General features: G+C 39.2%; 1 protein-coding gene across 5 annotated transcripts in view; it reads right to left on the reverse strand.

Moving 5' to 3' along the window:
- The window catches only part of FRYL (FRY like transcription coactivator), a 311,142-nt gene that overhangs the window by 102,131 nt on the left and 182,115 nt on the right, over positions 1-26,896 (reverse strand). For 4 of the 5 annotated variants that reach the window (XM_019552760.1, XM_019552761.1, XM_019552762.1 and 1 more), the window contains 15 exons: positions 26,122-26,223; positions 23,092-23,136; positions 20,546-20,649; positions 19,939-20,047; positions 18,100-18,186; positions 15,760-15,931; positions 14,912-15,044; positions 14,493-14,600; positions 10,488-10,725; positions 9,560-9,745; positions 9,366-9,452; positions 9,001-9,269; positions 8,411-8,606; positions 4,596-4,720; positions 1,372-1,429 (listed from right to left, as the gene is read on the reverse strand). In XM_019552760.1, the coding sequence (XP_019408305.1) occupies positions 1,372-1,429; positions 4,596-4,720; positions 8,411-8,606; positions 9,001-9,269; positions 9,366-9,452; positions 9,560-9,745; positions 10,488-10,725; positions 14,493-14,600; positions 14,912-15,044; positions 15,760-15,931; positions 18,100-18,186; positions 19,939-20,047; positions 20,546-20,649; positions 23,092-23,136; positions 26,122-26,223 (2,019 nt within the window). The remainder of the gene's footprint in view (positions 1-1,371; positions 1,430-4,595; positions 4,721-8,410; positions 8,607-9,000; positions 9,270-9,365; positions 9,453-9,559; positions 9,746-10,487; positions 10,726-14,492; positions 14,601-14,911; positions 15,045-15,759; positions 15,932-18,099; positions 18,187-19,938; positions 20,048-20,545; positions 20,650-23,091; positions 23,137-26,121; positions 26,224-26,896) is intronic. The other variant, XM_019552759.1, reaches the window with a different exon arrangement.

Genomic DNA, 26,896 nt, shown 5'->3' on the forward strand with positions numbered 1-26,896 from the left:
CTCTAACCCCCCCACAAAAAACAACAAAACAAAACCAAAAACATTCCTTGTGAATATCCTGACAGTCATTCCCACTACAGGTTAACAGCTCATACCTCAACAAGCACAATATTTCCTACTAATATGCTACCCTCAGAGAACCCCTCTTTTCAGGACTGGATGGATTCATTAAGCTTCTGTTTTGTCCATTATTTTCATATTGCAAAAATATTTATTTGTTCAACTAAATGTCTGACTACTGCAGCATAGTACATATAGTATTCTGACTGAATGTCACACATGCAACACAGAGAGAAGCAGTAGATAGACTGGATTTGGACTGAGTACTATGACATAAAAATACAAAAAAAGTTTATAACTTAACTTACTTGGTATTGTTAATGTTAATCTCTATGGCAAGTTTGTCAAAATACATAGTTCTCCAAGGTTTTGGGTTTTGTTTTGTTTTGTTGTTGGGGGGGAGTTGGGTTTTCTTTTAATTTTTATTTTACATCTGCCTGTTACCTCTACAGGAATAAAAAGCTGTGATATTTGTGAAGAAATCCCCTCCCCACATCTCTGCCCCTCACTTGGGTCAGCCCAGGTGATCCCTCTCTCTCCTTGCTTCCTTCTTGGTTCAGGCTGGTCAATCAGGTGACCTGGCCAGGGGGAAGTGGGGGAGCTCACTCTTACTTCCAGTGAGCTTTTTGAAAACTGCAAGCAAGGACCTCAGGCAGCTGCCTGGCGATTTCTGTAAGTAAAAACCCAGATGCCTGCCAGGAGTTAGGAATTATGTATAGACCAGTTGCATCTGAAAAGGGTCAACATATCCGAAATTCTGTAAAGACTCAAGTTGCTTTTGTTTGCTCTAAGTGTATTCTGACTGACTTTCTCCTTCTGCCCCCATCCCCCTTGTTCAATAAAGGGGTCAAGTTAAACAACCTTCGTTGTTGTGCTGCTGAGCAGGGAGGCCTTCTACCCCCTTGCTTGGCCAGTGAAGTTTGTCTTTTTATTTTCCCCTCAGTTCTACCTGAGGTTATCTTGCAATGGTTTTGGACTGAAAGAAGCACCCAGAAAAATTACAGTGGGCAAAGCACCCCCAAGGTTCACAGGGTCCAAGTGCCCCAGGCTGCACAGACCCCTGCCAGAGATCAGTGCCCCAGTGGTGGCAGCATTACCCCAAGCTTGCAGATGGTCTCCAGGAAGTGGGACAGCCAGCTGTAGGTTCCCCAAGAGAGACTCCTGAAGCAAGGTTTTGGGCCTGACACAAAATGGGTGGTTCTGCGTACTAGTGCCCCCTACTGTGCAGCCACAATATTCTATGTAAAATAAATTGCAGTTTTATTAGCCACCAACATTAAAGGAAGACATAACACAAATATATCTCATTACCTCTGGCCTTCTTTCAAGTGCTTCCTTAATTATAGGATGTAATTCTTCTATTAGTTCCCTGAAAGAAAATAAGCCAAATCACTGAATTAATGCTTCAGCCATAAACTGCTCCACAGAAGTCAACGTTATATTTCAGATAGACAGACTCAACTTTACCTTCACTATTTTGTGACACAAATTAACATTTAGGAGACAGATATAGACTTTCTAAACATTATGTACAAACTATCATCCTAACCTTTCTTGGAGTAAATTATTAAAAAGGAATTTATCAACTATGACCACATCCTGTCATGTATTGAATGTGGCCATTTTTTAAAAATCACCGTATGCTGAAAACTGACTTCATGGGGGGGAGGGAGGGAGGGAATACGCATACCAAAGTTCTTTTTATACATGGTAGTGAATCATCTATTCGTAAACACTGCCTTAAGACCAGCCACAACATGGTGACAAAGGCTTGTCACTATGAACATTAGCTCAGACCTTTCTGAAAAGCACTGTTTGGAGCCAACATCCAACTCCCTATGCAGGCTGTTCTATAACAACTGTTGTTTCCAGAAGATGCTGAGTTGCCAGTGTAATGTGGTGATGGACAAATTAATTCTAAAAAGTATTGGCTTCCTGGAACAGGAACCCTGAATAGACTTTTTTCCATTGAAACTAGATGTAATACATAGCAGTTGCATACCCAATCAAATTTGAAGAAAAGTGGCTTTCTATTGAGGAAGAAAAGCCTTGCAAGCCGGACAAAATATTTACGTGCAAATCTGACACAAGATGACATCAATTCTGAGCTAATCTAGATGAGATGGACACAAACTATGAAACTATACTGTCCATTGGGTCAAATGGATATTAGTACAAACTTCACTGTACTGCAGTGCATTGCAACTATAAACTCCTAAGCCTAATCCTGAAGCACATCATCAGCAGAATGTGGGGTCATTTGAAAAAACTGTTTTTGTTCAGTGCTATCAAAGGCAACGTATTTGATCATGATTTTGGAAAAAAAATTATTTTCCTGCTCTGATGCTTGTTGAGTAATTAGCATTGGAAAATATTTTTTCTTCTTTCGCTGGCTACTTATAATTTACAAATGTAAATCTAACTAGGCTTCCCAGAGCTTTCCGTATGAATGGGTTTTACTATTATTTAAAGAATAAATACAAACTTGACAGGGAATACATCAAGTGAGCTGTAAATATACAGCACCTATATGAGGAAGATATTCTTAGGCAATCCTGGAACAGATATATATGATGTTTGGTTAGAAAGGTAACCTAAATACAGTGGAAAAGTAGGATCTGTAATGCAAGAAAATCTCTTTTACTGAACTTGGATAGTACAAAGTAAAAAAACAAAAGGAGTTAAGCTTTCAGGCTTGACATACCCATCCATCACATGTAGGAAAGAAGCACTCATTGTCTAAGCCAGGGATCGGCAAAATGCAGTCTGTGGGCCAGATGTGGGCTGCCAGGCCATTCCATCCGGCCCGCGGGGCCCCTCAAAAATTTAGAAATTTAATATTTATTTGCCCCTGGCTGCCTGTCATGAGGCCCTCAATGGCTTGCCAAAACTTAGTAAGCAGCCCTCCACTCAAAATAATTGCCTGCCCCTGGTCTAAGCTAAGTACAAATTAATATAACTGCTTTAATTTAATCTAATTACGGTTATAAATTTGTCCCTTTGAAAGGAAAGCATAGGTGTGGAGTCAAAATAAGTTAGCAGAGGGAGAGGTGAGAGAGAAGTTAACAAACCACAAAACCAACGTCTTAGAATCCATGGTTTCCAGAAGCCTAAAAGCTCGTCTCCTCTCTCACCTAACTACAAGTTGACCCAATAAAAAATGTTCCCACAATTCACAAACCTTGCTTCTCTCAGTTGCCTGAACCATAAGCTACAATACTACTACAAAGTGCAAGAGGCCATCAATCTGAGGCAAAATCTGACAGTTCTCACTGGTGATCAAGAATAATTTTGGGTCTAGAACCAGTGTTTTTCAACATTTTTAGACTCAAGGCACCCCTCAGAAAAGTCCAGCTATGTTTTTACTCATTTTTGAATGAGAAAAGAGAGCATTTTTTCTGCTGCAAAGAACTCAAAAAGACCACAACAGGTCATAATGTTTTTATCACTATGGGTTCCTGTTTGAAATTTCTGGGTTTTTACTTAGTAAATTATGTTTGCATACTGAAGTGCCAACATTGTATGGCACCCAGTGACACCCTTGAAAGGATCTCAAAGCACTCTGTGGTGTTGAGGCACCCTGGTTGAAAACCACTGGTCTGGACTGTGGAACCTATTTTCTTAAAGATAGACGATCAAGGACTTGGAGTTCAAAATCATTTTAATGAAATGATCTTCTGTCAGTGTTTTCTGCCTTTAGTATTAGAGAGATTACCGTATTTAAATACAAGACTAAGCAAAATTACATTTAAAATATTGAGACTTAAAAGAAAAAAAATTGTAAACCACTACAATATATGCTTTTAGTTTACATTCATAGTTGTGTGCATAAGTCAACTGCTCACTATTTTGGTGCACTTAGTGGTACTTTGATACTATGCCACCTGAAAACTACAGCATGCTAAGAACTACTAACATGTCTTAGGCTTCAAATATAGTCTATACATTAATTACCCTGGACTGGAATAATTTATGCTACTGTATTTTTTCTCCACTCTATTTTTTCTAGAGTATGGGTACTCAATCCCCAAGCTGCAGCCTGCTGACCAGCTGCGGTGGGTCAGCTGCTGGTCTGCAGCACGGTTGGCTGCTGGACCTGAAGTGGCCATGGACAAGCAAACTGCAGCCCCCTCAGAGCCAGGCAGAGGCCACAGCTCCTTCTGCAGGGCCCACAACAGTGCAGGGATTGGCTCACCCCTTGCCTGGGGAGTGGGGTGGGGTATTCTTACCTGTCCTCTGGCCAGCAATTCAAGCTGCAGTCAGCTGCGACTCCAGGGCCGCAGCTTGCAAGCCACAGCATAAAAACTTTACTCTCTAGAACAGGGGATCTCAATGCCAGTTTACCTCACTGTAAATGTATTATATGCACATTTGCATACCACACGTGTAAATGTGTTGTAAGCAACCTTAATCACTTATTTCAATCCTGTTAGATAGTACTTTAAGTGCATGTTTTTAATTTTAGTCCAGGACCTGATTTCTGATGATTTACTTCATAATCAATTAGAAATAAAGCGGTTCCATCAAATATTTACCTAAAAGCTCCTGGGTTGGTCCTGCCAAGTCCCAGCACAAGGGATTCGGTAATTTCCATGCTCTCAGAGCGCATCATTGGAACTATGTGCTTAAACAAGGATGAAGGGGACGGAATGCCAATAATCTTTAAAAAGAAACAAAACAAAGGTGTTTTCCAGTAAGTAGTTACATAATATCCCATGAATAGCATTTATTTATTTATATATAAAACAACATTTACTTGAAATAGTGCTAATAGAAAGGAAATTTATCTTCTGAGGGCATTACATCAGCCTTTATGTATCATATTTTCACACATTTATTAGTATTTTTCTTCTCTTCCTTTGTATAATCTCATTTCTAACTGTAAATTGTTGATAGATTCATAGCTTCTATTTTTCCTTTAATTTCTAAGAGCTACTCCTGTTAATACAGCTGTTGGCTTTTTTTTTTTTTTTTGTAACAAGAGCATGCTGTTGGCTCATATTTACCTTACAGTACATTATAACCCCCCACATCCTTCTCTGCAGTACTGCAGCCTAGCCAATTATTCCCCCAGTTTGTATCTGTACAAGTAATTATTCCATCCCAACTGCAGGACTTTGTACTTGTCCTTGTTGAATCTCATCTGATTATCAACCATGTTTCCAGTCTATCTAGGTCATTCTGGATTCTAGCCCTGGCCCTTCAGAGTATCTGCAACTCCATCCAATTCTGTGTTATCTGCAAATCTGCTAAGCGTACACTCAAATAGCATTGTTCAAATTTTTAATTAAGATGTTGAATACCTGACCCTAGAACAGACCCCTAGACAACTCCACTTGATATCCCCTCCCAATTAGCTATCAGGCTACTGATGACAACTTATTGAGAATGATGATCCAACAAATTATGTATCCACCTTACAATACTTTCATCTAGTCTGTATCTCCTTAGTCTGTTAATGAGAAAGTTGTGGGAGACTGTATCAAAAGCCTTTGTAAAGTCAAGGTATACCATATCCACTGCTCTCCCTGCCCATCCACAGAGCCTGGCACCTCATCATAGAATGAAATCAGGTTGGTCAGATATGAGCTGCCTTTGGTGAGTCAATGCTGGGTCTTCCTAATCCTCTTGTTCTCCTCTAGGTGCCACACAACAGATTCCATGAGTACCTGCTCCATAATCTTTCCAGGTACTGAGGCCAGGCTGACTGGTCTGTAATTCACCTCCTTCTTCCCTTCCTTAAAAATGAGCAGTATAGTTGCCCTTTTCCAATCATACAGCACCTCATCCAACCGTCCAAGAGCTGTCAAAGAAATTGCTCCAAAATTACTTCAGTACCCTGGTGCTCTTCCCATCTGGCATTGCCAACTTGAAAGTCTTTAAGTAATCTCTGGCGTGTTGTTCTATTAGTTTAGGCTGTTTGACTCCTTTTCTATCTTGGCTGCCCATTAGCACTCGTCATCTGGTAGCTATCCCGATTTGTGAAGACTGAAGTAAAAAGGGCATTAAATACTTCAACCTTCTCTGCATCATCCGTAACTAGGATGGCTTCTGCATTCTACAAGGGACTTAAGATTTCTTTGGTCTTCCTCCTACTCTTGACATATTTGTAAAATCCCTTTTTATTGCTTTTTATGTCCCCTGCCAGTTGCTCTCAAATTATGCCTCTGCCTTCCTAATTTTCTTCTCACATGCCCGTGCAATACTCTTATACTTTTCCCTAGTTCTGCAGCCAAGCTTCCACTTTTTCTAGGATTCCTTTCTGAGTTTCATTTCATTGAAGACAATGCTATCTAGCCAAGCTAGCCTCCTGTTTTACTTCCTATTCTTATGTCACATTGGGATAGTTTGCTCTGCACCCTTTAAAGCACCTCTTTACATATGTATTGTCCATGTATATAAATAAATCTCCAAAGATCTTTTTTCTTGTTTTTAGTTTTCTATATAGAACATATGCATGCCACTGTTAGCAAAGGAAGTACTTGCAAGGAATGACCTACGTTTGACCCAACAATTCTAGGGGATCGCCTTTACTTGAATGAGATTTGGACAAAATATAGGTAGGTGAATGATCCACTTTAAATAAAAGTCAGTTAGTTTTGGTTAAAAAAAGGTGGAAATCTCAATGATAAACACTGTGTAAACAATGACAAATGTTATTTGGAGACTGTGGGCACTATCAATTAATATTTCTGTGTTCTGTATCCTTCTGGCTGGTGCTCTGCTAGCACAAAGTCTATTGATAGGAAAATGGAACACAGAACCTGTAGCTAACAGCTCATAAGGTAGGCCCATTAACCTAATATTCTGTCTATAGTGCTGGTGTATGAATAATATATTTAAGCAAAGATCCAAGAACATTTGTGCACCATTCCTAATCATATCAAACCTGCTTCCTTGATAATGATTATGGTTCCTGAACAAATGATGTGCTAGAAGCAATGCCTTCCTTTTAAAGAATTTGACACCTCCTAGATACTTCATGCCTACATAAAATAAGACTGCCTCTCTTGTAACTGAGGCTTTGAGGGTTTCCTTTTTGTCTTGGGATTACAAATGCCTTGGATCTTAGTGTGGCATGAGGGTTTTTAGGTTGTAAGGCCTCTTCTGGGTATATTTTAGCACATATAGAAGAAATAGCTACAGCAGCATCAAGGCCTTGTTAGAGGGATGTATGAGCCACAAGTTTACTTTCAGAAATGTAATAATCCTCTCTGCTGCCCGAAGGAAAAAACTATACCTGAATTTCTCTACAAAACTTCCACGCAGAATCAGATATCGCCAGCAGGAGTTGGTAAGTAGTGATACAAAATAACTTCGTCCAAATATTTTTAGGGCTTCTCATTTGGTATCCTTTTTTGATGGTTTTGCCTTGCTCTTTCATTTGTTATAGAGGTAACTAATGGGCTCAAAGTGGGCTGCATATAAAATGCTCAAAGTCCTAGAAAGGAACTTTGCATCTATGAAGCTCTGATGCTAGTTACAGAGAAGCAGACATCTGCAAAGACATCTTAACCAACTGAGAATGTCTCCCATTAACAAGTATTGTGGAATGTCCACACATTTGTGAGACTTCCTTCTCCTACATCACATCACATTCTGCACAGCAAGTCCAGGACTTCTTTTAGTCATCAGGTATGAAGACAGAGGACACTGGAAGGACCTTATTCAGAAACGTTGATGAGACAGATGCTGAGTTAGGATGCTTTTCTACTTCAGGCTCCTAAGCAGAACTATGATCAGTTTATTCAGCTGGCAGGAAAACAAGTTGTAACACTGCCTTTGTAGTGGCAAAAGGAATCTACACCCAGAATGGAAAGTATGCACTGGTGTTCTGGCAGTTGTTCCCTCAGAGGCCAATAAAGCTAAACATGCCAGTCTTGAAGATAATTAAATTTGAGGGTGAGTCCCCTCTTCACACCTAGGAAAGAAAACAATATCAAACTATGCTGCTCCCCACAAACTGCCTTCCTTGTCCTTTTTTCTTTAAAACTTCAAAAACTGCTAGGTACAGAAAAATTTGCATTTGATATGAAACAAGGATGAAGTAACTGGTGTCTGCAATTAGGGAAAAAATGCAAATGTCAAAAGTCCTGAAATAGTGATCGACTGCACTACTGGAACCAGATGAGAAGGGAATCACCTTTCTCTTAGGCTTGGAATTGTGTAATTCTAGTTGTAATCAGTAACATTACCAACATTCTAAACATAAAAGATAATAGTAACATAAAACTTTTTTCCCCAGGCAAATACCACAAGCATCAGAGAAATGAGGAACATCTTTCAAGTTCTATTCATTTCTACTTTTTTGAATTACTTAGAAACATGCAAAATTCCTGGAGGAACCTACTTTAGAATCAATGCTATAACCACTGTCAGGAGTAGACGCCAGCGTCTCAGGAGGGGAACATCTCACAGAACCTGCAGATGTGGAAGAGGCTGTAGAACTTGCTGCACTGCAGCAAAGAATCAGGTAGTTTCTCCAGAGCCCAATGTAGGAGTCACTGCTTGTAGTAGTATTTACTTTCTTGGCATTTATAGGGCTGCTATGAAAGAAAAAAAGGTAGATAGATATTTATCCAGTTAGAAAATATAACTAACTAATTTTATTCTTCACTGATTCTATATTGCATACATGGTCTAACTAAAAGACAAAATAGGATAGTCTGATTACATTATACAATGTATTATATAGCAAACTCAACTGGAAAAATGTATTACTGCTAAAATACAATATAATCAGAAAGCATATTTTAATCTTTATAGCATCAAATTTCCATTCCAAATCAAGTCATTTTAATTTTCTGTTACACTAGGTAAAATAATGAAGTTGGGCTATACAGCAGGAAACAATAGCAATACTGCAGTGTAATTTCACTTAATTTAAAAAGAATATATTCAATATATTATATTATATTCAGTTAACTAAAAAAAACTTACTTTATGTCAACTTGAGGAGACAACAGTTGGAGTCTTGTGTAAGCAAACATCCAAGCATAGCTAACAGCTGTGGGGCAGTGTTTTGGAAGGTTTTCTTGTTTCATAAAACTGGAGAGGCTTATAATCCATGGATCTTGACCCTGGGTCACATGTGCAAATATCCATATATGTGATGGACTGACCACATCAAACTGATGGCTGATAGGGGAGGAGCTCCAGTCAGCTAACATTTGTAAATCTATTGAACTAGGGCAGTATAGTAAAGTAGTCTGTGTGTTTAAGTCAAACAAAGAAACATCAAGTTACTTTATTTGCATCACTGTCTAAAATTTTTGAAAAGCAAAACCCTCCCCACAAATTCCTACCTGATCCGCCCCAGTTAGATGTATGAAACTTTCCAGAATAGATGAGCTCAGTCTATCCATTACATCTATTGCCAACTCATCATCACCCTGCAAAGAAAAACACTATGCATGAGAATCTAGAAGCTGCCCAGAGAAGTCCCATCATGTAACTTTTCACTGAAAAGTTATATACAAAATGAATCATTTGCTGTTACCTTGGAAATTTCTAAAAGTGCAAACAAGGCCCTTATTTCTCTAAGAACACTGACAGCTAATCTTCTGGTTGCAGGCCTTGTGCTACAAAGAATGACCAATGCAAAGCCTTCTACCACATGGAATACATTGGAATAAAGGGTCCTCTCCAGGGGAAGGGTGTGGGCAGCTCCATTTGAAACACCACGCTTAAACAAAAAACAAAAAACAAAAAAAAGTACAATCAGTTTTAAATACATAATATATACATTTTCACACACAACCATGTGTAGAGTGTCTGGGAGTGTGTTAGTTCAATTTTTTTGCAATAGTACAAGTAATTAATTCTAAAAAGGTCAGAGAGTTAGATATTAATCTAAACTTCCTTGTTCTCAAAATTTCATAACATTAACACTCATGAGATTTCTAGCTCTTCCTAATTCCAATCAAAATAATCATGAGAAACGCTTTCCTTGTGTAGTTTTGGGAATTCTACTTGCTCTTAAGACAAGTGCAAAGAAATGCAACTTATTTTTAAATAATACACTAACCAGTCTCAGACTAAATAAAATTATAATAAGATCTGTACTTGTTTATTTCAAACTAGTCAATCATCCCTATTAATATTTCTGATTTCAGAATGCGACTTTCACCCAAAAAAGTGATAGTGATTTCTTAGTATGGAAGATTTATACCTACTTAACTAGGGACTCTTTTATATTTCAAAAATTGATTTTTGAAACACCAAACAAATTCAGCAATGTGAAAAAGATAAAAGGGTACGTAACTAGTATACAAAAAGAATAATCAGGTTACAAAATAACTACCCATCACATAGGAGACAACGAATTACCATTAAAATATTTTTATCTTTCAAAAATCTTTTTATTTGATAGGCATTCAGTAAAGAGAAAGTGGTAATTGTATAAAATGCATGCAGCATTATAATACCTGAGAATCTTGGGTTTTATTGTGCACCTGGGCTGCTTGTTTCCATTGATTTATTAACTGCACTAACATCTTTACTGCATTGTCTAGAAGTGTGGGATGGACATCAGTCACTTCACGCACAATAAAATTAACAAATCCTGAAAGAACATCTTCCCGCCAGTCTGGAAAATCAAGCATTAATGCCTGGAGAGTATTGAAAGCCAAAGCACGCAGTTCTTCATCCATGTGAATTGTCAGCCTGTTAAGGATATATAATTCTGTTAGAAAACTTGACCATCCCTTCAAATGCACTGGCCAAAGGCCTTTTAGCACTGGTAAACTGGTGTCAGTTTTTCTCCTTAGAAGGTACAACCTGGAGTATTTCTGTGCTGGAAGGCTTATTTCAGAACTATTTTCCAGCCTACAGGGCTGACTTGTTCCTGAATTAACGCACCTAAATCTTTGAAGCTGTATCCCAAACATAAAGCAGAATAGATTTGCACCTAAATCAGAGATGTATAGCAGAGCTTTCATAAGCAGACAGCTTATTCTGCTCACACAGCATCTGATGAATTAAGTCTCTGCTTACAAAAACTTCTTCTATACAGCTGGGATTCAGTTAGTCTATAAATATATCCTGCCTTCTGCGTGAATTCAGACTAACACAGTTAACTACCTCTCTCTGAATCCAAGTGCCATATTGCATCAAACCAACAGTCCATCTAGCCCAGTACCCTGTCCTGACAGTGGCAGTAGATGCTTTAGAGAGGGAGACCATATGAACAGGGTGTGTCTAGAGCAGTGGTTTTCCACCTGTGATATGCAGACCCTACAGCCTATGTCTACAAGGTCTGCAAAGATGATTATGATAATTCAAAAGTATGACCCACATTTACAATTCAAAGGGGTCTGCACCTCCATTTTAAATTTTTTTAGGAAAAAATGTTGAAAACCAGTAGTCCAGAGTGTTCCCATCCCTGCCATACCTCCTTGATGGCATCCACCATCATTGGTTTGGAGATTCATCCCTGACTGTTCTATTAAAATGCTATTAATGGAGCTATCATCCATAAATTTATCTAGTCTTTTTCTGAGCCTGGCTATAGCATCTGCTTCTACATCTCCTGCGGTAATGAATGCAACAAATACTGTATAAAATAGTACTTCCTCTTGGTATAGTACTTATACATGCTGTATAAAATAGAACTCTCTTGGTAGTTTTAAACCTGTCTCCTACTAATTTCAGTGAGTACCCCCTAGTTCTAGTACTCTGGGACTTGGTAAATAACAGTTCCCTCTTCATTTTGTCCATATCCTTACAGACCTCTATCACATCGCACAGCTGCTTTCTTTCCAAACGGAAAAGTCCTATTAGCTTCTTGGTTTTTTTTTCTTTTTTTTTTTGTCTTTCCTGGTATGGCAACTGCTCCAGGTCCATGATCATTTTGGTTGCCCTTCTCTGTAACTTTCCTATTTCTACTACATCCTTTTTCGAGGTGCAGAGAGCAGAACAGCACACAGTATTGAAGTCATAGGTGCGCCAGGGATTTGTGAAATTGCACAATTATATTTTCCATTTTGTTTTCAATTCCATTCTTAATGATGCCCAATATTTTTTTTTTGGTCACGACTGCACTTTAGCTGATGTTTTTCGAGAACTATCTACAACAACCCCAAAGTCACTGTTGGGTCATAACAGCTAATTCACAACCAAGCACTGAGTATAACTGAGAATATTTTCCCCATATACATTAGCTTGTACTTGTCAATGCTGAAGTTCATCTTTCAATTTTTTGCCCATTCACATACATAGCCCCCAAGCAGACTATTTAACAATATATGCTCCTACCACAGCAGAGTAGAGCAATAATATTTAAATAATTAAGGGTGAAATCAAGTAATTTTGAAGAGAAAGGACCACAATTTCAGGTGGGCAAACTTTTGTATGCGACTAAACAATGCCTGCAAATACTTCAGACTTCTGAACAGGCATTAGAAGTTACTTTTTAAAACTAAAATCAAGATAGCTATACTTTTGTGCACATTTGGCTTAACTTGGGCATGTGCCAGACAGTCTCCTTTTCTGTCAATGGCCTTTTTCCACTGATGAACAACAACATATATCCTGATATTATACAAGAATCCATCGGCAAGTAATGCCTTCTAACTTTTATCTTTTAAGTAGGTCATGGACATGGAAGCTGTTCTTGATGATGCCTTGCCCAAGTGAACCACAATAAACTCAGAGATCTATGTCAAGACTGTTAAGAAATTGGTACATTACATGCAAAGAGCCCATCCCAGCAGAGGTGTCCAAGGTGCTGCTTCTTCATGATAATGTTCAACCCCACCCACAGAGACAATTTCATTATTTAGATAAACTGTGCTGCTCCATCCTATGTATAGCTGGACTATTTAAGACTGACTATGAGTGTGATATTTTCAGGATTACAGTGAAGTACTAGAAGCCATGTGACAGTGGATAAAGCATGAGGCAAAAGAATTTTAGCGTCATGGCCTTTTTTTAACCAGGGGCTGTTTAAAAAAAACGCCATTGACAGAGACACTAACTCATAGCTGTGTTTTACAGTTTTTACGTGTCTCACAAACCAACCCATTGTTCCACTTAAGACTTCATACTCCACTGAATAGCTCTAAAATTTTGTTCCATGGCCATAGACTATAATGGATTCCTTCCAACACTTTTAGATCCCCAAGATGTGGGTTTTTAAGACCTACTTTAAGACCTTATTCCTGCTCCCTTGCAGCCATGCTTACACATCCTCCCTCTTACTAGTTCCAGGTACTTCCTGATCAGCTGAGCTAAATTTTTCTTCTTCCCCGTCTTTTTCAATATATGCAGAACAAAAACATTGATTATGGGAAGGTAATTTCTGTTCTACTTCATACATAAACATTCCCCCTGCCTATAGTGCAAATCCCTCATTCAGCTACATCTCTGTTGGCAACTGTCAATCCTCTGGATTACAGTGTATGCACCAAATGTTTATTACACCAAAACCGTCAGTGCATACACCTAGGCAAGAGCATGAAGGAGGAGTGGAGGGGCCCCTTTAGGCCACTGAGACAGAGTCCAAAGGCCATGCCGAGTCCAAACATTCAATGCCTCAATGGTTGCAACTTTACAGATTTCATAGACATTCGGGCTGGAAGGGACCCCAGAGGATCAGAGTCCAGCCCCGTGCCCCAGGGGCGGGAAGTCAGCAAGGATCAGAGGATCCCAGCAAGATAACTTCTGTTAGCAGACAAAACAGTAACTGCAACATGGTATTTTATAGGAGCTACCCCACCATGAGTAGCCGTGCCACATGGCCACCAAGCCCTTCAGTTGGATGCAATTTATGGTCAGAATCATAAGCCCTGATAAATAATTGAGGCAGAAAAATAAGCTGTGGGTGGCACTCATACCCTCTTCACTTCAGGGAAATGAAAAAAATGGAAGAATACAGGTAAAGAGGGGTTAGCTAAGGAAGAAAGAGAGAAACAAATTAGAAGAAACAAAATTCAAGCCCTTCTCAACTCTACGGCTATACTTTGATAGATCTGATGATGTCAAACAAGAGAATGTTTTCACAGTGTAACCAACAAAAGAAAAAAGATGGTGATGAGAAAAAGTCATAGCTAAAAAGCAAAGGAACTGAAATATAAACTTCTAGTTTTCTGTAAATGTTCTCTCTTTAAAGGTCTGTTCTTCTGTGCAAGATCCAATCTTTCAGGTGTTTTTAAAATGAGATTAAGTTCTTCTCTACTGTTTTGTCTGCCAAGTGAGGAAAGATAACACTTTTAATGGAATACTACAGGCTAATACATTTACTATATTTTTGGCCTTGGGACTGAAGTTATACATATAGCTTTTTTAAAAGACATCTAGGTACAACAGTTAGAGTAATGATCCAGGAACTACATGAGAAGCAAGAATTTTTAGGGTGTTATCTTTTACTGGACAAATGTATAGTTGGGATAAAGTTAGTCAAACTTTTGAAAGGAAGGCATTCTTTTACCTACCTTGCTAGCAATTCAATAAGATCAGTCCTGCTCATGCCATCTGGAATCAATCTTGGGATAGCAGCAATACAAGTTCTGAACAAATCAATCTTGGGTTTTCTCTCACCCCTATGCACCAAAGAAAAGTTAAAAAAAGGAAGCCTACTTGCAGCAATGCATCCCCAAATTTTTCAAAGCTCCGTTCAAAGCCCAGGTAACAAAATAAAAGTTTTTAATAATAATACTGCATTATCATCAGCAGCAGCATAATTGAACTGATTCGCAGTTTAATTTGATACTTTTGATGGCAGATTTTAGCATCAGAATAAAAATGAAAATGTTACAGTACTGATGAAGTTACCACTATATTTCATTAAGACACAGAAATTAATTACAAGGATATGGCAATAATTATGATTAAATCATAATATGATACATACGTAATCATGTCCTCGGGTTCCTTATTGGACATCTGCACACTAGTCATGCACATTGGCCTCCCAACTTCTTTGTCCAGATGTCTAAGAATGCTATCGAGTGCTTTTCTGACTTGAGGGTAGTATATTGACATTCCTGAAAAGTCAAAGAGTTCAGCATCACCTTTCAACTTTAAAATGTTATTTTCAACTTAGCTTTATGCCATATTTGATATTTCTTTAAGTTAAAACAGGTATCTTACTGTACAAAGTATTTAAATATCCAATTTCTTAACTGAATTATTGCACAAATATCTTCACTTTAAAATAATAAACTATATTATTATATAAAGGTAAATAATTATTCTTGGAGGAATGTGAGAAACTAAGTGGAATGAAATGGCATTTAGCTCTCCTATTTCTTCGGTCTTGATGACAACCTGGCCCTCAACAATAACTCAAATACAGCTCAATGTCTGCTCTGCTCTTAAATTATACATGCAGGAATGGTCATTTAGAGACTATTTTATTAGCAGGGAAATAACAGAAAACAACAGTTTCAACCCCAATCATTCCTTATGTCCCTGGAAACGGTCGAGTAACCATACTAGGATAGGTTTTGGGCTGCTTTGTGCTACCCATAAAGTGCAAAGCAGCTAGATAGAACTAAGGATGTGGTCCCTTGCACCAGATTTCATACACTTCTAATATACTATGAACATTTTTTAACCTCATTACTCTTACACACACCTGACTTTTTTTTTTTTTTAAATGACAAGTAAATACGGAATACAAATTTATAGCTTTAATATAAGCAAGTACGTATACATGCATTTAAGCCATCTAGACACTTCCGAACGAATAGCACAGACCTATAACTTTTGCTTCTTCATCTGTCAGAGTTTTATTAAGAAAAATTTTCTTTACGCGCAGAGTGTTTCCTGAGGGAAGAACAACTCCTGTTGTTGGCATTGGTGGTTCACCATCTTTCTGCTGCAAACTATCTGCTATCACAAGGAAGACTCTGAGGCCTACATTCATCCTCTTTATTTGAGGAGAGAGAGGGAAGAGTTGTTAAAAAACAAAACAAAAAACACCAAACAAAAACAGGAGAAATTATAAAAAATTCTAGTCACATTTTCTATCTTGCTTAACTATTCACACATTTCGTTTTTTGCTTAGCTACTCATTATAACCTCTGCCCCCCCCCTTTATTTTTTATTTTTTGAAAAAGTCACTATTGTACCCTCTTTGAGCAGGATTGTCTCCCTTCTCTGTTCCTCAAACATGGCAACAATCACACAGAAATAAGCAATTATCTTTTCAAAGTTTTGCATAGTATAGATGCTGTGCACTGTATGAAAATGTTTCTTTGGGCGAGGATCATAGGGAATAACCACATCTACCTCGGTGAATACATTAAGGCTTAGAGGGACGGATCCTGAGGGGGTGCAGTACCACAGTCGCACAAACACATGTTCACACATGTGCACACACATGCACACCTCCCTCTCCTGCCCACTTTGGCTGTGTGTTACATGTGCAGTGAGCTTTCCAGACCTGCTGTGGGTCCCCTTATGAGTTTACAAGCTGGTATGTCCAGAGTCCCTGCTTTCAAGCAGCTCTGGAGCCTACAGGTGTTTATTACTCCCCTCCCTCCTCCTCAACCCCAACTTAATTCAGCAGCAAGGAAAAGGAGGGGATGAGAAGCAGTAGCAGTGGCAGCAGCAACAACAGCTCCTGCTTTGATGGAGGCCAGCCACTCATTGCCTCCCTTCCCTTGCTGCTGAATTGAGGGGGTGGAGCTAATAGCAGCAGGTTTCAGAGCTAAAAGCAGAGACTCCAGCCGGCCACATGCCAGTGAGCTTGCAGAGCTTACAGCATAGGGCGAGCTCCAGCAGAGTTCACTGATATCCAAGATCACAATGGAGGGTAGCACAGCCACACCACCAGTATGTCACACGTGCGATGAGCTCTTTTCACTGTGCATACGTTATATTGCCAAAGGGAGAGTGGCTACACCCTTGGTTCTGTGATTCCACATCCACCTATGGAGGCTCCCAGTTCTTCTACCCTGTTATAACATGCTGAATACTAGACTTGTGCGAATAGGGAAGTATTTGGTTCAGATTCAGACGATTCAGAAGACAGTGGATTTGGATATTCAGATCACTGTCCTGAATCGATTCGGCCAGATCAGCTTTGGAAGATTCGGTACTGATTTGAACAGGTTCAGATTGGCCGGGGAGAGGCAGGCACAGCTGGGTGGCTCCTCCGGCTGTGCCTGCCTCTGCCCAGGTTGGGGGAGCCATGGGAGAAGCCACCATGGCTGCCCTGCCTGGCCCCAGCCTAGTCCTGGCACATAATAAAAAAACCTGTGGCAGCTACCCCATGGCACGGATGCAGCATACCTTGGCAGGGTGCCATATGCTTTCTGGGAGCTGGGGCCACTGGGGCTGAGTGCAGCTGGGCTCCACTGCCCCGCGGTGTGCGGGGCGGCTCTGCCATGAGCCCCAAATCACCGCTGCTATAGCTCTTGAATGCAGGGCTTTTTTTAAGTGCCAGGAGGCTGGGCTGGGCAGGCAGCCATGGGGGCTTCTACCGTGACGACTCTGGTTGTGTCTGCCTCTGCCCCAGTGAGAGGAGCTGTGGGGGCTATGCCCTGCTGCCGCTTGCCCCATTCCACCTGGAGCAAACCGTGCCCACATTCCTGCCCCCACCCTGCCCTGGCTGAGCAAGCAGCAGCAGGGCAGAGCCCCCACTCCCAGCGCTGCCGCACCCACGTCCCACACCTCCCACCCCTCTCTCCGAATAACACCCCCCGGGCTGGACAGCTTGTCCCAGCCCCAGCTCCAATCCCTCCCTCCCCTATGCCCTTCCCCAACCAACTTACCAGCTGGAGGCACTGTCAGCTGCCTGTTTAGTCTATGGCCAAATCTGCAAATTGGCTGAATCTTTTCCGAGGCTTTTCCGAGTTGATTTAGATGCTCTGAATCGATTTAAAGCTTTTACTTGGTCTCCCAGTTCGATTTGGATTTGGAGATTTGGTCCCCAAATGGGGCCCAGTCTCCTCCAAATTGAATCAGCTACCAAAGTTTCACACAGCCCTACTGAATACCTGCCTTTAGCTTTTTACACATTTCTCTGCAATGAATAATGTCACAGTAACATAGCCAATGCTCAGTCACAAAAAAAACTTCAAATGATTTTACCTCTGGGTTAATAGTGAATGTTTTAGGTGATTTTCCAACACTGAGAAGATCAAATATTATTTCTTTCATTGCAAAATCCAAACGTTCCTATGAAGAAAAACATGACATCAGATTCTCTTTGTATTCACATGGATAACTTCAGCACCCACACAAGAAGCCTAATGTCTTGCTAGCCTATAAATAGCTAAAAAAGTTTTGAAAAATATTTCTCTTGGTTTATAATCCCTCAAAAGTCAGGAATGGTAGTTAGTGACTCAGTGAACTGCAGGAAGTAAAGGGATTGTCTCATCATTAATGTATCTGAATACTGTGCTGGAAGATTAAATTCGATCCCTGGCTCTGTCACAGAGCTCCTATGTGATGACAAACTTTTTTTTTTTCTTCTCTCTAAGAGGTGGTCCCAAAGGAAAGGAAGAATAATCCAATGGCTAAGAGTGTAATTTTGTTAAGAGATGAGGGGTCTGCCCCACCTAACTCTCAACAAGAGTGTTGTAGGAGGTCCATTACATGAAAGATCAGGAAGCAGCCAGATACTATACTGTAACAGGGGGCCTGCTCAGGGCTGCTTTCCCTGCAGCCCGCCCACCTGTTCCTGAGCTAACCTCCCACATTCTCAACTGCCATGCCTTGATGTTAATTAGTTAATATATGTTAAATCAAGCAGGAGGCTGCCCATTTTCTGCCCCGATGCCAGGGGGCGCTATCTACGGCTCCTTTCCTCCCCTACACTGCAGCCCAAGCCTCGCAGATGGCATCACTACGTTCTCACTATCACCGGTCCCTACACTGGGCCCCACAATCCTCCTGATTGAACCACAACCTGGAATCCACTCATCAAGTGGTCTCATCCACCTTCATATTGGGCAGCATAGCTCCCTGACCCGCTTCCCCTTCCGGGTGTGGTCATCCCACCGGGACCCTCGGCTCTCTAGCTCTGGCCCACCTCCAGGCCAGTCAGAACCCCAGGCCTTCAGCTCTTGAGCGTTCCTCATGGTGGGCCCCCAGCCCTTTGACCCTTCCGGTCCTGGGCCCAGCATGGTCCAGTCAAGGGAAGTTCAGACAGGCATTGAGTCTATGTCCCTTTCCTCTCTCTGAGGGTCCACTCTCTGGGCCCTCCAAAACAAAGGGTAACCCACCCAATTGTGGGGGCTAGGGGTTAAGGTGCCCTGACCTGCCTTTCACTGGGGCGGTAACTGGCCTGGCATTTCCTGGGGGCTCCCACACCACTGGGAGCCCCACCAGGCCACCCACTCCCAGCAGGGTGAAGTTTTAGGTCATGCCCAGGACCAGGAGCCTCCTGTCCATCCCCTACAGCTCCTCCCTTACTTCTAGATGATATCAGCAGCCCTCCGGCCAGGCGATGTTGTTGCACAGCCTCCTGCAGCAGAACTACCCTAATTGTATGGGCAGTCCTGAATCTAAAATGGCTGTCCTAATCAGGCACCTGCTGGCTGCTGCCTTCTGGCCCTTAAAGTGGCACGCATCAACAGTGTGCTGCCACAGTATTCCAATCTAAAACACTATATACATTACTGCTCAAATACCATGGTAACGGTATGTTATAAACGCACGTAGCAACATCTCACCACACAAAATAGGAAGGGCCATCAGGAGTCATTCAGTCTAAACTAAATCACGTTCAGACTTAACTGTTATTTAGGTCACTGGAAAATGGTTTTCAGTTTTCCTAACTGCCATTGTTCATAAATAGCCGATCGTTAATTGTAATTACTTTTAAGTTTATGTATCAATTTTATCCCTGATGTACCTCTGCTAATTTCAGTGCAACTGCTCCAAGTATAAATTTGGTCTTTTAAGCTTCTTTCAGAGGGATCTTACCTGAGCAATGAACTGAATAATCTTCACAAATATATTTAGAGGCGTGTCTCGAGGGACCACACTACGTGAGCCTTTTGGAAAAAGTGCTGATACAATGCTCATGAGACGGCTATAGGGATTTAGAAACAAACATTACTAACAAATCCAATTTCTGAGAAAAAGATATTTTTTCTTTAATAAAGATAGGTATTTTATAATTAAGTTGGAGTTTTTGTTCCACAATACTATATAGCTAAACAGGATTAAAAATGACCTCTCAAGTCATCAAATCCAGATCCCCTGCAATTTCAGGCAACCATATCATACAGTCTCTTTTATAAAAGTTATCAACTTTTACTTGGAAACTCAGTTAGGTTTTGTGCCTCCTTCATTTCTGTTGGAAAGCATCCCCCCTAGTGCTTTTGTATCATATGCCGTCCTAGATTTTATTTTTGTATGTTCAATAAAGCAAGTTCTGTTGGTCTCCACTATTAAGATAGGCTCTCTATTCAACTGACCATTCTACTAGCCCCTGTCCAGACCCGTGTCAATTTAAATTACTCTTTATATAAAAAAATTTTTTAATAAATTATAAATTGTAACATACTTTTGTGTAAAGTGTACATACCTTTGCGTTACAGTGTTGCTTTCACATTTTATTCTAATAACATAAACCCACAATAATCTGTAGAGAGATTCCAGTGCAACTCGAGACATTTTTGGATCTTTGTTCTGTAAAACAAATTTAAAATGCAGTTAGTATCCACTGCTGAAATATTCACCCAAAAGCCTTACTTTATTCACTAGAGAAAATTCTAGTATTTTGAAGCTAATTTTAAATAGTTTTAAAAAAGTCCGATGTATTAAATATTTGAAATATCAACTTAATTAAAATACACTTCCCTTACTGTATGCATTTAAATACAAACTTCAGATTATTTTGCATGATTCTGTCAATTTGAGAGCAAAGGAGTAAGCTGATCCTTCCTTTGAGATGAACGTCAGGAATTTACTGCCTCGATTTCTTCTTCTTATGCCTACAATGCTGTTGAAAATGAGTATAGCTCTCCTTATGCTCACAAAGCACAGTTCAAATGCAGGGCTGGCATCCAAACCTGCTCCTACAGTTTGACTTTATTGCTGACTTAACATGACTGAAGTTTGTTCCGTCCTTTTTCTCTTGACCTTGACTCTCAGGACTTCTGCCTGCAAAGATCTCCTGTCTCTATTACTAGTTCTTTCATTCTACTAAAGGGAACCCATATCCTTTGAAACTTGGCTTGACGCTAAAGAATTCTATCTTGCCTGGATTCCATTCTAAGACTACACGAGTCACAAGAAAAGCTCTCTCTCCTGACAGAGACCCAGGCCCTGAAGTTCTTTTAGAGAATGTTCATGGAACTGAGCAAACAAATAATAGATATGGCTTCCCATCAGAACCATGGAAAAAAGATGTGGATTAAAAAAGGTTGGAACATAACAATTACAAGCAATAAGATCATGCATCATTCTGCTTAACTTGCATAGTGGAGAGACTGTAATTTTTAATGTTTTCTTGAAGGGAAATACAGGATATATAGGCTTCATTGAAAAAGTGCGTTTTAAAGGAGGAACTTGAATTAAGCTCAATGTATATAACAGATAACAGTTTTCACTTTTACCAACATTTACTTCAAGAGACAGTAGATCCTCATGTTCACTCAAACAAGTCTGTCTATTCATAGTTATACAGTCAAAGTCTTTAGCAAAAATACACACTATCTTGAATTTCCCTCATCAATGGCAATATAGTTCTTGAGTATAATATTTAAAGAAACTACCATTTTAAAAGGAAGGTGAAGTTAGAAGTTGAGAAAAACTTATTACTGGCTTCTAATGAGCGGATTAGGAGAAAGGAAGCAGAGATTCAAATAGCTGATGAACAATGTTCCAAATCTCTCTATTATTGATATCTGAGGAGATTTAACTTGTTGTAGCTATTTCCAACCAGTTAAGATCAAGATTTCCTTTTGTATGAACAGCAGACAAGTTGTGCATCTGCTAACATTGTATCTGTAGAATTAATAAGCATTCATAATTAAAAGGGTAGCATGTTTATAAAGGCAACACTGAAAAATCCAAGTCAATCTCAATCATTTTCTTTTATTGCTAAGCCTTTTTACACTTTCATCACTTTCCTATAAGCAGATGACAAACCAACACATTTGCTTGGAGGAAATAGCTTTTAATTCTAATTACAATAAATTATGGCAATTATGGCAAAACGTCAATAATGCTTACACAATAGAATTACAGTTTCTTCTCCTTAAATCTGGATTTAAAATCCTGACACATTCCAGTTTTATCTAATACATGTTAGGGTTTTACTTGGAATACTTTGTTCAGTTATTTTGTTGCAAAGATAACGGTGTTATTCCCTAATAATCTTCTTAGGTTAATATACCAGCAAGGTATGACATAAACTGTCAAGAAATCTTACCAAAGTATTACCAAATCAAAAAACCCCCCAAATGTACACTGGTCTTATGTGACACGTTAAAATGATTCAATGATACAAATATCTCAGTGAAGGCAAGAAACAAAAACAGTAATTTTTTCATGTTAGTCAAATAGTAGTCACTTACTGAAAAAAGTACTTTTAAATACTGAAATCAAACTTTTCTTCTGAACTAAAACAATTTCTACTTTTTAAAACCTGCAAAACCAACAGTGTCAAAGTCTTTCAAGTTAGTTTTTCTGCAAATTATCATATTACATTAGTTCCACATTTGTATTGTGAAATAGGCTTCCAAGTCTGCTCACAGGCAAAACATTTTTATTTGTAATATATGAAACAGAAATAACCAAATGTCTAATGTAGGTATTTTATTCCCTACTATAAACATGCACTTATCAATAAACTGTGCTGCAAAATTGTTGCTCAGTCTCATAAATCTATCTTCTCTCAGAACAATTGGTACTAGACCATTTGTCAAACTTTCTCCCTTTGTCCTTCAGGGAAAAAAACTCTGACCAGTTTAGTTACGTTTTGAGCTGTTGCTTCTTGATAGTGCTGAAGGCAGCTGTACAGAACCAAACAAAACACAGAATACAACAAAGAACACAAGAACAAAATAGTGCAATTACAGGAGACAAAGCAACTTTTTACTGAGTTATTACAACATCTTAACTCACCTGCAGTGTTTCTATTTGTTTTCTGATACTGTTGTTAGATGGCATCTAAATAAAGCAATGTGAAACAGCAAAACATAACAAACATGAGAATGGGAGGCACATGCATGTTAGATGAAAAAAAGCACAAAACAACATATAGCTGTATTCTAGGGACTCTATTCAGTAGAAACACAGTTTTGCTGACAACGGCAGTGAATGCTCCTTCAAATACCATGGCTTGTTTGCAGTGGACATTAATATTAATTCCATAAGGCAAAAAAAAAAGTGTTCTCTGTCATCATTTGCTTCTACATGACATCCTTTTTCCATTTAGGAAGAACCTAGAAATCTTTCTCCCCCTAATGGTCAGCAGAGGTAACAGACTCCCCTATCCCCATACTTAAGGAACCTGCTTATCTTGTGATGAGTTTACTAAAAAGTGGCCAGAGCAGATTGCTATATTTTTAACCACTTTTTATCATCATGGTTGCAGACTACTACATTGATTCAGGGAAGTACTTGCAGGGGGGGGGGAAATCACACAGATATATTTCTGTATTCTTAATTTCCACTGACTTTCTGCACAGACAGAACTGAAAGTTACTGCTACTGCCCTAAGCCCTAGATGTCCTGGGATCTAGCTTCTAGCTACAGAATACAGGCATACCTCGTTTTATTGCGCTTCACTTTATTGCGCTTCGCAGATATTGCGTTTTTTACAAATTGAAGGTTTGTGGCAACCCTGCGTCGAGCAAGTCTATCGGCACCATTTTTCCATCGGTTAGCATTTTTTAGCAATAAAGTATTTTTTAATTAAGGTATGTACATTTTTTTTTTTAGACATAATGCTATTGCACACTTAATAGACTACAGTATAGTGTAAACATAACTTTTATATGCCCTGGGAAACCAAAAATTCGTGTGACTCGCTTTATTGCGATATTCGCTTTATTGCGGTGGTCTGGAACCGAACCCGCAATATCTCCGAGGTATGCCTGTATATCTAAGAGACCACTAGTTTCTCTGTGCTATACTGTCCCAGGTTCAATCATTGGACATTCTTAAACTGGAGCAGTAGAAGAAAGAGAGATTGCTGATAGGATGCTTTCTGTGACAACACCACAGTACTGGAAAGCCCATGTCTGGTGTGAAATAGCCCAAAAGTTCTAACCTTTAAGGCACATTGCAAAGCCCATGTTTTTCCCTAACTTATGAGAAGCAAGCTTGTGAGAATAAATAAGTGGTTTGAAAATATTATTGTTTTGGTCTTTAATTTACCTAGTTTACCCTAGCCCCACTGGTGCTCTGACATAACCTGCTAAAACTCTAATGTTGACCATTATAATTTAAAAGATGCGAGGGACACCTAGAACAAATGGGTAAACCATCTTTAGTATTGTGCATATAACTTGGTAAATTCACACAAATATAAATGTTATCATGAGGAGATCAGATAAAAATAAGGGAGTGAGAACTTGAGAGGAACTTACTGGGCAATTCATAGCTTCAAAAAGTAATGGGATTACTCATTATACACTGCTGCATTTTAATTAGCTCCAAAAGGCAAAGGCACAAATTTAGCCATAGTGAAACAGAAATATAGTTGGGCTGTAGTTTTAATGATTCACTCCAGTGAACTCCCAGTCCAAAGCCAGATACACAAAAGAGAGTAGTGCAGGTTGAATGATTCCACACTCTACTTACACATCCTGCTAAATCAATGCATAGTAGCCCAAACCACAACATTCTGCAGAAGCTTATCTATAAAATTTCTGCTGAATAGAGCCCAAAGGTAAATGTGTTAAGCTGTTAGTATCTAACAAAACTATCCAAAATATTAAGTGCATGCTGTGCAATTACTAATTAAACTCCTTGGCACTGATAGTTTTAATTAATCCATTGTCAGCAATGGACATTAAGCCAGAAAAATCTAGTTCTCAGCACGTAAAGAATTAAAAAAAACTGATTTAATGTAATAAGCAAAATTAATAAAACAGAAATCAAAGCAGACATTGCAAGAGAATTGTAAATATGTTAGATGAAAAATATACGAAAAACCAACAAGCAACAGAAAAGTATGAAAGATGTCATGAAAACAAATGACCCTTCACAGAGAGTAAAAATCAAAAATAAATAAAAAAAATCGGTATTTCATTTTGGCAGCTTTCATCATGGATTTACAAATTTTTAAATAAGCAGCATGTAGATACCATTTGGAAACTGTTAAACGCAGAAAACCATTAAAAATGCTGAAGTGGATCAAACAATTGTATTAAAAATATCTAAATCAAGATATTAAATGGAATCATGAACTTTAATCAAAATTGGTAAAACATTGTATATTAAATAATTTAATTAACAAGAGGACACACATTTTCCAAGTATCAGTGATTTGTATATTAGATCAATCAAGTAGTGTTTAGAATTCTATCAAGTACTGGAGGGAGTTAAGGGAACACTAAGTTTAGTACTGAAAACATGCATAACTGACAGCATATATGAAAGGTTAACTGCCCTCTGCAACAGGGGCTAGCAACTTTTTTCAAGATGAAGGCCAGAACAACTTTGCTCCACTCTGGTGCAGGCCAGATAGCCATGGCAGCATATCAGCAGCATGAGGCTTTTTTTGCACACTCGCCTAAGGCATGCACTGGGAGCTGAACCCACACTGCCACTGCTTCTCTTAGCTCCTCATTTCCTGATGTGAGCACAGCTTCCAGCTGGAACGGAGTTGGCTGGGGCTGGGAACTGGAAGCTGCTTCCATGTTGCTCTGTTGGTTCTAGAATAGCATTTACTACAAATACTACTGACAGAGCTGTGCAGACAAACCAATGAAGCTAATGTAAAGACAGCAGAAAGGAGTTAGTTGTTACATTTCTTTTATGTGCCACGCCAACATCGGTACCACATAAAACCTCACAGAAAACTTCAATGTTGCAATTATTTCACAGTGTCCTTTAAACAAGTAATAACTTTATTTGGAATTAAAATACTGCAATTGTAAGAAACTGCTATTGATTTACAGTTCCTGAACTGAGAATGATTCTTACCTTTAAATGTGACAAACAGTTCTGCAGGAAAATGTGCCAGTTATTTAAAAAAAATTGTTTCTGACTCACACACAACAGGCAGGTGATCAATGGATACAAAGCCTGAGTAGGGGGGGAAAAAAAAATTGATCAAATTGCTCTTTCAGAAATACATACAGGGACAAAACAATCATCTTAGTAAAACCTGAGAAAGGTTTGGATCATCAATAATATTGCCTTGTTTTCTGGTCTGCTTTCAGCATAAAATAAATTTAATTTAGTATATAGTCTGTAAGTACAGGAACAACACTGTTCTTTGTTTGCTGGTGTACCATAAGATCTGTTAACATGTAATAAGTTACTGAGCAGAATATATACTAGTTCTTATTATAAAAGCTAATCTCAATTACAGCCATTTTGATATAACATGAGATTTAAGTGAGAGCAATACAGTGTAGTTAAATAATAAGAATAATGCCAGTGCTTCTGAAAAAAAATTCGAAAGTACCTTCTCAATGCCTACTTCGATAGTGATCCTACATCACTCTGGCTGTAAGTAAGAATGACGGCAGTTCATTTATTCTTGGAATCCTAATATAGGAATTCACTCCACTAAAAGTTCCCATACATGAAAATGAAGAAGAAACAGCCCTGGGCTGGGCTGTGCTGTCCGCTTCAGAGAGAAGGGTTGGTCCCACCCCTTTGCCCCTTAGCTGGAGCAGTGAGGACTGGCTGACAAGGGGGTGAAGATGAGAAATCCAGCTGGGGACCACAGCTGGGTCTGCTGGAGGAATTG

This window comes from Crocodylus porosus, unplaced genomic scaffold (assembly GCF_001723895.1).
Source record: "Crocodylus porosus isolate Cpor-Errol unplaced genomic scaffold, CroPor_comp1, whole genome shotgun sequence".
Taxonomy (NCBI): Eukaryota; Metazoa; Chordata; order Crocodylia; family Crocodylidae; genus Crocodylus; species Crocodylus porosus.